At 41.6% G+C, this 11,510-nt stretch overlaps 1 protein-coding gene across 4 annotated transcripts in view; it reads right to left on the bottom strand.

Annotated features, from left to right (window-relative positions):
* Positions 1-11,510, bottom strand: part of TSHR (thyroid stimulating hormone receptor) — a 154,163-nt gene that overhangs the window by 42,232 nt on the left and 100,421 nt on the right. For all 4 annotated transcript variants that reach the window (XM_081830108.1, XM_081830107.1, XM_006733353.3 and 1 more), the window contains exons 5-6: positions 4,610-4,684; positions 1,258-1,332 (exon numbers count right to left, since the gene is read on the bottom strand). In XM_081830108.1, the coding sequence (XP_081686234.1) occupies positions 1,258-1,332; positions 4,610-4,684 (150 nt within the window). The remainder of the gene's footprint in view (positions 1-1,257; positions 1,333-4,609; positions 4,685-11,510) is intronic.

An 11,510-nucleotide genomic window follows, 5' to 3' on the forward strand; every position in this document is an offset into this window, starting at 1 on the left:
GGGGAGCAGGTGGGCCTTAGAGACGTCTGTAAATCTGTGACAAATACTTGGTCCATAGCAACTAGAGTTTTCTAAGTGTTTGGAACCTCCAAAAAGAGCTGGTAGAATGAGATCAGTGGCTTTCTTCTTATGAGTATTACTGAAATGTCCTCTACTTGCAAACCACTGCCAGGCAGATGCTCCTGGAGAACTTTCTGTGCCAGTCTAGTTACTAGAAAACTGCCTACATTTTGAACTGAGCTCTTCAGCAGCAAAGAAGCATGGTCAATTTTTTTTTTCTGGCAAAATCCCGAGAGTTCAGATCCGATCACTCCACATTTTGCTGACTCTGTGGTGCAAACTCACCCTGTAATGCTGCCTGAGTCGGTTTACTTCTATACAACTAGGTAAGACACTTGACCGTGTCACAGGTTTTGGAAAAGGGCACATGGCCACCAATCAGAAGCCATAGGAAGTAGTTTGAACACCACTCGTTCCTGCTCCTTGGGACTCTGCTCAGACAAAATCACTTAGGTTTTCTATTCCTCTTTTTCTTTATTTATAGAATGGAAAAAAAATGTTAACTTTTATGCCTTCTAAGGTGGTCAAGAGTAACAAACATGATAATGTATGTGTTTGAAAAGCTATTAAAAATTACGTGGAAAATAAAGTATCACCATTATCATCAAATTTTCCTTCTACTTGATCAATCCCATCAGCAAACAAACATGCCATAATTTGTCCCATCAAACAACAACAAACAAGAAAAAGAAACCTTTTCTCCCGACCCAGTATCCTCCAACTACTGAGACATTTTCTGCACTTTTTTAATAGTAAAACTTCTCCAATGAGTTTGTAATGGTCACTCTCTCTAAGTCTTCCCTTCTGATTCTTTCTTGAGCCAACCCCAACCAGACTTCACCCTAGAGCTCCATTGGAACTGCTCTTGTCAGAATCATGAAAGCCCCATATTACTAAACCCAATGGTCATTTCTCAGTCTCTGCCTTACTTCATCCACCAGTGTCACAGCTGATCAATGCTTCCCCTTGGGATGATTGCTTCACTTGGTTTCAACCAACCCCTATGGCTGCACCCTACTTCTTGTTAGTGTTTGAATACTTATCTTGTTACTTAAACCATTTTGTCATCGATTAGAGTACCATACCATAAGGCAGTCCTCTTATTTAACTCTCTGAAACCTTTAGTAGGCCAGAGAGCATGTCCAGTGTTTTGTCAGTGACAAAATACTGCCAAATATTGCATGTGTGCATACTTACAGTATAAAAAAGACATCAGTGGAATAAACTTTGGTCAGGTCAGGGAATACTCCAAGTCCAGTGTTGAAAATGCCACTATAGTGCATGAAAAAGAAGAGAGAGCAGATATAAGGTAAGAAATCCAACACACAGGAAGTAGAATAATGTACTAGCTGAATTTTTATGGGTTCTGAAGTCAGACTAGAGTCAAATCCTAACTCCTTCATTAAATATCTGAGTGACCATGGGCAAGTCCTAACCCTTGGATGAGAGGTTGCTCCCTCAAGGTACAAGAATCTAATTCCGTCCACCAGTGTCAATACATTTTTTTTTTTCTGTTTAGAAGAATATGAGGATTGTTTCAACCAAGTAGGCTTCCTAGAAATAGGAATTTAGGTTTCTTTCCATGTGTGCGTGTGTGTGTGTGATATTTCCCTGTTTTAATTGGAGGGCATTATGGGGGAGGGGCAGTGGAATAGGGGAGGATGGGGCAGTAAGACAATATAATACCCAGCTCCAAGCCAGGCTTCCTCTTTCAACCTTCACATTATATTGTGCTCATTATTTTGGCAAGAATTATTTTCCCCTGGCAGTCACCTGGGAGTAGGACAGCAGCAGTGCCATTTAGAAAATATGTCTAGACAAGGGATAAAGTCAATCAAAGACAATGTCTTCACTTTCCAAAGTTTGTGTCATCAGGGCAAAATGTCAAGACTAAAAGATGTACATCAAACAGCACAAATATAGCCACTCTCAGGCTCCTGGTTAATTTAACATTTGTTGCAGCTACTAGAAAGTAGGTAGTAGAAATAGGATTTTTTTTTTTTTTGAGAGGCATGGCATGGCATGGGGTGAGACTTCGACACTACCAGTAAAGCTTTAAAGAAAGTCTTCCCACAGAGAACACTCTGGTTCCATTGATATACCTTTTTAGGCAAATTCTGACCTGGCTCTTTTAGAGGGCAAAACTTAAGATTTGAAGAGAAAACAGGAGCCAGAGGTCTCACAAAGAGCAAATGGGATATTCCAGATAGCAAAGGAGAGCACCGAATCCTAACCACTAGACCACCAGGGACCAGGTAGCGAAGGAGAGAGTGGAGATTCCATAAAGAATATTTGAAGAACAGGAAACAGTGAACAAACTAGTCGACTGCAAGAGAGGTTCATGTGGAAGTGTGTCTGGTGGGGGGAGGCCCTGGAGTTAAGTGGGGACCATATAGTGGGGCTGGAAATGCCAGATTAGGGACCAGGACCTCTCTTTTCTTCAAAACCCCAAACAAATCCATCTCCTTTTTGATGTGTCCTCTAATTAACTGTACCCCCAAATAATGTATGTACCTCTTATTTATCACTTATCATTATTTTCCAGTGGGAGAGGAACTTTTTAATTTTATATATAATATCTTCCCAACTAGATTTTAAGCTTCTTTTTTTTTTTTTTTAAAGATTTTATTTATTTATTTGACAGAGGGAGACACAGTGAGAGCAGGAACACAAGCAGGGGGAGTGGGAGAGGGAGAAGCAGGCTTCCCGCCGAGCAGGGAGCCCGATGTGGGGCTCGATCCCAGGACCCTGGGATCATGACCTGAGCCGAAGGCAGACGCTTAACGACTGAGCCACCCAGGCGCCCCTAGATTTTAAGCTTCTTGAAGGTAAGGACTATGTTTTATTATCTTGCAGGTTCCCCACAGAGCCCCGCACATATTAAGGGATCATCGTATCAAAGAATTACTGATTGACTGAAACTCAAGGTCCACACAGGAGTGACTGCCTTGTCCCATAAATTTTTATTACTTCCCAGATACCCCTCCAGCAACATTTCCCATCACTATCCTCTTCTATTCTCCCTGCCACCTCCCACTCCCACCTCTTTAATACTGAACTATTTTTAGGGCCCCAAATGAGCCATACGGTTCCACACCTTTGTGTCTTTATCATGCTAGTCCCTTCACCTGTATTTTTCTTCTACCTCTCCCTCTTCTTTTCCTGGATAACTTCTATTCATCCTTAAAGACTTAATTCATAAAATATATATGGATGTCCACTTTTATTTAAAAGCCCTAGATGGAAACAAACTAATATGTTAATAATGATTATTTCTGGGTCTTGGGATAAAGGTTGATTTTAATTGTTTCCTCTCATAATGTTTTTGTGTTCTAATCTTTTACAATGCCTGTGAGCAGGAAAGAAGGGAAGAAGGGGCGGGTTCTTCCAGCTGGTGCTTAGAGGACCTGAGGCCATATATACACATCCATTGAACACGTTTTTATTGAGCACCTACTCTGTGCCAGGCTGTACAGATGCAATAGAGAGTCAAGTACTGTGGTTCCTGCTGTCAGGGAGTTTACAGTTAGCTCATAATGTGTCACCAAAGCAAAGCGATAGTGTTGTCTCTTCCATTTTTGTCCCCCCAACCTCTAAGAGTTTGGATTTTGCCCTTTGTGGCTTTCTTCCCCCTGTGTAACAGTCACTTTAATATTGTTGTGAGGGGCGCCTGGGCGGCTCAGTCGGTTAAGCGACTGCCTTCGGCTCAGGTCATGATCCTGGAGTCCCCGGATCGAGTCCCGCATCGGGCTCCCTGCTCGGTGGGGAGTCTGCTTCTCCCTCTGACCCTCCCCCCTCTCATGCTCTCTCTCTCTATCTCATTCTCTCTCTCAAATAAATAAATAAAATCTTTAAAAAAAAAAAAAAAGACAGCAAAGCAGGGCGGCTGCCGAATGCCTTATTGAAGGCACACGAGTGGCTGGAGGTCCTCTGGGAAAACCCTCTGTACTATATTAATGGATAGAAAAAAAGCCCTCGGGGGCACCTGGGTGGCTCAGTTGGTTAAGCGTCTGCCTTCAGCTCAGATCATGATCCTGGAGTCCCGGGATCGAGTCCCGCATCGGGCTCCCTGCTCGGCGGGGAGTCTGCTTCTCCCTCTGACCCTCCCCCCTCTCATGTACTCTCTCTCTCATTCTCTCTCTCTCAAATAAATAAAATAAAATCTTAAAAAAAAATATTGTTGTGAAACCCATTTCCTAATAAAATTAACCAATGGACTCCCAGAGTTTTTTGTTTTGTTGTTACACTCCATTTAAAGACTATGTATACATCATGGTATTTTCTCCCTCGTGTCTCCCTCAAAGATCAGGTCTTTGGTCCCAGCCTTATGTGCTGACTTTTAAATAGGTTTTTCAAATGTGAATCATTTCACCTGATACCTTTTCTGATGGGAAAGGGTGGGGAGTAAGTCGCAGAATGTGATTTGTCTCAGGCCATATACCACTAAAATGACCTTGGCCCACATCATCCTAGGGAGACTCCTGGCAGACAACAGCATTATAATTCTCTCATAAAAAAAAGGTAGGATGGGATAGGTGTTAATACTTACAGGAACTTCAGGAGAGGGAGCTCTTTTAGGGCATCAGGGTCTATGGAAGTTAAGCTTCTGGTGTTCCGAATCTCTCTGTAAGCATTATAGGAAACACATTCACCATAATACATCCATTTCTGTTCTTACCAAAGTTAAAATAATATGAATCAGGTTTAACAAATGTTCATGATGCGGGGCCCCAGGGACTGTTTCTGCTGGGAATCAGTCCCATCGGCAGGCAGCAAACTCCTCCCAGGGACACACAGGCTATATTCAGCCCTCCCCATCACTGACTTAGTTCCAGTCCATTTGAATGTATGGGTGACCTTTCTCTTAATTGTAGTCTCACAACCTTTCCCATCCCCCAACTTTTTATATTTAAATAGACAAGAAAAGTCCCTCCAATGGTTTGTGGAGAACAGATATCTTTATTATTAACAACAGCATGTATCCTGGCCCTGGAGCGGGAAGCTAAGCAGACTAAATGATGGATGATAGCAAGGCAGTAAGGGCAGTGAGCTTCCTCTGTCAATTGCTATTTCAGAGATAGTGGATGTAGTGAGTCTTAACAGTTCACTTGAGTTGATTTTTCTATATCAGTGTGATATCATGTATGTCAGCAACTTATATACTTAGGGTTATTTACAAGCCGATCAAAATGTACAGTTAGCATTAGTGAAGTTCATGACTGTGAGAAAGAGGTTCTCATCGGTAAAATGGAAGGTATTCAACACATATAGATTGGTTGAAAGAGTTTAAAGGCACTCTCTATGCTTATATGTAGAGGACAGAAGAACCCAGTAACACCTGTATCCTTTTCCCTTAGGGATGGCACCTAAGGCTCAAGGAACCTGCATCCACTTGCGGATAGTAACAACTAGAAGACTTAGGATCTGGCCCTGGACTTTTAAAAATGGTTTTACTGAAGGAGAATTTTCATAAAATTCATGTACTCCTGGTATACAATGAGGTATTTTTTTTTTAAGATTTTATTTATTTATTTATTTATTTATTTTTATTAAAGATTTTATTTATTTATTTGAGAGAGAGAGAATGAGAGAGAACACATGAGAGGGGGTAGGGTCAGAGGGAGAAGCAGACTCCCTGCCGAGCAGGGAGCCCGATGTGGGACTCAATCCGGGGACTCCAGGATCATGACCTGAGCCGAAGGCAGTCGCTTAACCAACTGAGCCACCCAGGCGCCCTACAATGAGGTATTTTTTAGTAAATTTATAGAACTGTGCAACCATCATCACACCCCAGTTTTAGAACATTTCTCTCAATGACAAAACCCCATTTGCCCATTTGCAGTTAATTCCCACCCCTCCCCCATGCCTAGGAACCATGGACCTGCTTTCTACCTCTGAATTTGCCCTATCTGGACATTTCATATAACTGAAATTGCAAATATGTAATCTTCTTTATTTGGCTTCTTTCACTTAGCGTGATGTCTGTGAAGTTCATACACATTGTAGTACATAGTAGTAGTTTGCTCCTTTTTATTGCTGAATGGTCAGATGGAACTGAGATCCAATGTTGACTCTACCTCTTCTTTCTGGCTACATAACCTTGGGCAAGTGTCTTGACCTCTCTGAGCCATCATTCCCTCATCTATAAAATAGGGATAATAATAGCACATCTTCATAGGACTCTTGTGAAAATGAAATAATGTCTATAAAGGGTTTGACATGTAGCCTAGCACACAGTGAAGGCTTTATGAACAACAGTTTTATTATAACAATAGTTATTCTCCTGAGTGGAATGAAAGCTAGAATAGACATCAGAGACTTGAGGCTAGGGGTGCTGCAGTGTTCACACAAAATCAAAAAAACAAAACACTGGGTGTGGTGTTTGACTAAGGATGTGGAGTATGAAACAGATCTTGAGAAAGAGAGGATAGAATCAGAAACTATTGGGGCACCTGGATGGCTCAGTTGGTTAAGTGTTGGACTCCTGATTTCGGCTCAGGTCATGATCTCAGGGTTGTGAGATCAAGGCCTATGTCGGACTCAGCCCTGGGCCTGGAGTCTGCTTAAATTCTCTCTCCCTCTCCCTCTGCCCCTGCACCCCACCCCCCCCCCCACGCCCCTGCTCATGCACTTGCTTTCTCAAAAATAAAATAATAAGAAGAAAAGAAACTATCTTGCCTCCACCTCAACTTACTGTCTTATTAATATAAACTTACTGGTCCATTGTCTTCATTAGCATAATTTTTGCCCAGCTAACTTTATTGTTCTTTACTGGAATCTCTTGAAAGACACATCCATGCTTCAACAGAAAGCATCGACAGTTTATATCCCAAGACCCTTAGAATCCCTCACCTCAAAATCAAGCTCCTGCATGGAAAGAACCACTTTAAAGTAGATTTAAAATTTTGTCCTGGTTTGAAACTAAAAGCCCTGTATTTCTGGAGCTCTGTCTGTCCTGGGTAAACTGGTATGGTTGGCTACCTTATTGCACAATCCCATAGCTGTTCCCACCTTGCCCCTCTAAGATACTTTTAGACACTGCCGAGTTGAGGTGCCCTCTCTCTGCATGTTGAGCAATAAACTCCTCACCAGAGCTTTCCATGTGGGGAGAAGGGTTTGAACTGCTGTCCATCAAATATAAACTAGTTAGGAGAGTTTGGAAACTGAGTGTGGCTTGTGGTCTGGCAGACTGCTGCATGAACAAGCCGGACTTGAAAGAGTGGCCCAAGAGAATGTCACAGTGAAAGGCAGCCAGCCGAAGCAACTTTAGAGGTAGCGAACGAGAAATGAGAAACTGCTGTGGGTTCCAGCTGACTAACGCAGGCTGCAACCTACATGGTTGAAAGAGGTGGGAGAGGCTTCGGGGAGAGGGGAAACAAAAAAGAGGTGGATTTCTTAGGGGAAATCTAAGATAGGCAAGAGTTACTGCAAGAAAACATCAAGGAAAAGAAGCCGCTTTCTGAGGTAAGAAGATAGTCAGCTGCTCATGCTCACAAGTGACTTAAAAAAAAAAAAAATCCCTCCTGAGAGAAAGAGAAATACTGTATGACCTCACTTATATGTGGAATCTAAAAAAGCCAAGCTCAGAGAAATAGAAAGTAGAGTGGTGGTTTCTAGGGACTGGGGAGGGATGGGGTCAAAGCATACATCCATTTATAAGACGAACAAATTCTGAGGGTCTGATGTACAGCATGGTGATTATAGCTAATAATATAATAAGAATACTGTGTTACATCCTTGAAAGTTGCTAAGAGAGATCTTAAGTGTCTTTACCACAAAAAAGAAATGTGACAGGATGGAAGTGTTAGCTAATGTTATGGTAGTATCATTTTGCAGTAATATAAGTGTGTCAGACCAACACCTTGTACACCTTAACCTTACACAGTGTTACATGTCAATTATATCTCAAACCCAGAAAAACAAAATCTCTGCTGAAGTACAGAAGGGGAGGGGGCATGAACCGCTACCTTAGCTAAATGGAGACAGATGTCAGAAGTGAATGCAGCTGGTATAACCTTTTCAATGATGGAAAGCAGAGAGGAGTAGCACTCACAAACCTCTGAAAGGAGGAAAAGGGTGAAAAAGGGGTCCAAATTTGAGTAAGTTCCAAGCCTGCGTGGGAGGGTGAACTTGAATCACACAATTCTGAGTTAAGCCATTACAGCCCAAGAGTGCAGGAGGCTAGCTATGTTGCCAGGACGCTGGGAACACCGAGAGAAAGAAAACATGTATATAATTCCAGCATGGCAGGTTGGCATAGAGCTGTCCCCCGGAGTGAGTATGAACAAGAGTGAGGATGGCAGCGCCCCTGGATCAGCAGCCTGGGTCCCTGAGTGACTGCATGGACGAGCACCGACCTGCCTGCCCGCCTGCCCCTCTACCCAGTACTGTCCCATGAGCAAGAAATAACCTTCAGTTCCCTTAGGGCTGTTACAGAGTTTTATTTTTGTCTATTTCTTACAGTTATTAGCCTACCCAAACGAATACAGTAAGCATCGATAAAATTCTTAAAATACAGAGCATAGTGTTCATTGTGGTTGTCTCTGGTAGGTAGGTTTAGAAGCTAGGAATGTGTACTTTTCACTTTCTATTTTATCTTATTTTTTTTTAAAGATATATTTATTTATTTTAGAGAGAGAGCGCATGCAGCCGTGAGCGAGGGGAGGGGCAGGAAAAAGAGGAAGAGAAGCCGACTCCTCCCTGAGCTGAGAAAGGAGCCCAGTGGTCACCTGCCCACCTTGCCGGGTCTCAAACCCAGGACCCTGAAATCATTACCCAAGCCGAAACCAAGAGTCAGATGCTCAATCAACTGAGCCACCCAGGATACCCTATTTTATCTCGTTTAAAATTAAAAAAAAAATGAAATAAAAGGCATAAAAAAATCCCCCCAATTTAAAAAAAAAACACACAAAGGAATATATATTCTATATAAAAATTTTAAAAAATATATAAAGTGCCAGATAGTCCCTTCAATCTTCAAGTATGCTCTTCTATGGAGTGGGACGATTTAGCTGTGTCAGGGAAATATTTGAGGATCTTGAAGCTTATTGATTAGAAAAGCCCAGCTTGGAGATTACAGGGTAACCAGGGACTGGGTATACTTATCACTCAGGATAGCTCTACCCATGAGGGGGTGGGAGAACTTACTTAAGTGTAGCAGGTAATAATCCTCTTCATTTTGCAGACAAAACAACGAAGACACATTTAGCAAGAGTAAGTGACTGATCTCCTGTTACACAGAGGCAACCCCGGGCCTTAACCTAGGACTTCTAACTCCCAATACTGCTTCATTTATTATTTTTTAATGGTGTTTAAAGGAGATCATCCGCCAGAACTAAAAAGAAATTTAAATACTCCTTATTGCTTAATTTCCCTTCATTGGATTTCAAATAAAATGGACATTTCAATGACAAGTGTAACAGTGATACCAAGTGTGCAGTGTTTTCACAAACCAGCAGATCAATAATTTAGCATACAGGGCGCCTGGGTGGCTCAGTTGGTTAAGCGACTGCCTTCGGCTCAGGTCATGATCCTGGAGTCCCTGGATCGAGTCCCGCATCGGGCTCCCTGCTCGGCAGGGAGTCTGCTTCTCCCTCTGACCCTCCCCCCTCTCATGTGCTCTCTCTCTCAAATAAATAAATAAATAAATCTTTAAAAAAAAATAATTTAGCATACATTAGGTTCGTTTAATCCTATGACAAGATTCTGGGCTTTTTCTTCTTCTGGGAAATATTTATCCATTCCATTTTTTTTTTTTGATATATTTACTTATTTGAGAGAGAGAGAGAGAGCAAGCGAGTGTTGGTGGGCAGCGCAGAGGGAGAAGAGAATCTTAAGCAGACTCCACACTGAGCACAGATGCCAATGCAAGTGGCAGTGGGGGGGCTTGATCTCATGACCCTGAGATCACAACCTGAGCTGAAACCAAGAGTCCGATGCTTAGCCCACTGTGCCACCCAGGTGCCCCTGTTTGTTCATTCTTAGTAAGAGCAAAGAACAGAGAAATTGGCTTGTTCAGTTCAGCTGGTATTGTGGCGGGTGCTTAGCACACCAGCCTGCACCCCACACGGTTTGGGAAATCAGCAAAGTGACAGGAGAGAGTCCCCAGGTCGGGGAGAGAGAGGCAAAGGGAAGAGAAATGAAGGCTTAGATCCTTCTACTCTTAAGGAACTTTCCAACTTTTTTTTCCTTCCATCGTCATGTGCCCCCTTTTCTCTCTTAACTATTCAACTGGCATTAGATCATGGCATTTGACTATGATCCTTAGCCTTAGAGATATTTACCCACACCCTCAACGCCCCCAGTTCATGAGGAAAAAGGATGCCAGGCTGGGTAACAAATTGAGGGCAAGAATGAAACTGACTTGGCTTTTTACCTGCAAAGTAAGATGGGGCCAACGGACATGAGAAGGTTGCAGGCTTGCACAGGCAAGGACCCTGAACCGGAATAAGATATCTGAAGAGAAGGGAAGCTGCCCCAGTTGGCATAGTTGGAATTTTAAGAAATACAAATGCAATAATGTGTAAGACTACATTGTGTAAAATAAGAAACCGAATGTGAATAAGAGCCCAAAACCTAGATCTTGGCCATCCCCCAGCTTCTTTTCAACTTACTTCAATTTGATTTTTAATTTTTTTCTAGTCTGCTTTTAAGTACCATTAGTTCAAAAAAAAAAAAAAAAATAGGAGGCAGGCCACTCTAGGCCAGCTCGCTCTAGTGTGGAGAGTGGGGAGAGACTGGTTAAAACTAAAGGAATAATTATTGGACATTTATTATGTGCAACTTTACCGTGTGCTCTGGGAGGCAGAGAGAAGTAATAACTAATTAATTAACTACTTTAAAAAGAAGGTATGTATGTATTGGCAAAGCCATAATTTTGTTACCTTAAATACCTTAAATACTGCACAGTACTGAGGTGAAAACTGGGACTAAGAATTAAGTACATTAATTTTAAAGTAACATTTTCTGATAGGTTTTTTATCACATAATAAGTCACCCATGTAGTATTAATTTACATCAAGTATTAATTTTAAGATTGATGTATATTGAAGGAAGTCTTAATTTTTTAAAAAGTTTATTTCACCTGACTATAAAGATAATACGTATACATTGTAATAAGTTTTAAACACATTCACATCAAAAGATGTGAAACCTCTCATTATTCCATGTTATAAAGAAAATCAGTTTTTTTTCTGTCTTTCAGTATGTTTTGTGTTTTTAAAACAGCATTATGTCAAAAGTATTTCCTCTGGGATTAAATGGTCTGTGACAACAGATTTCTAATGGTTGCTTAGTATTTCATATTAGACCCTTCTAGCTGAGCATTTGAATACTTTCCCAGTTATTGCTATTATAAATTAACGATGAGACAAGGGCTTTTATGTAAACTCTCACTCCTCTATTTATTTTCTTAGGGAAAATTTATTGAAGTGGAATTACTAGGTCAAAAA

The sequence above is a fragment of the Leptonychotes weddellii genome, chromosome 9 (genome assembly GCF_054177405.1).
Source record: "Leptonychotes weddellii isolate Sample4059 chromosome 9, ASM5417740v2, whole genome shotgun sequence".
NCBI lineage: Eukaryota > Metazoa > Chordata > Mammalia > Carnivora > Phocidae > Leptonychotes > Leptonychotes weddellii.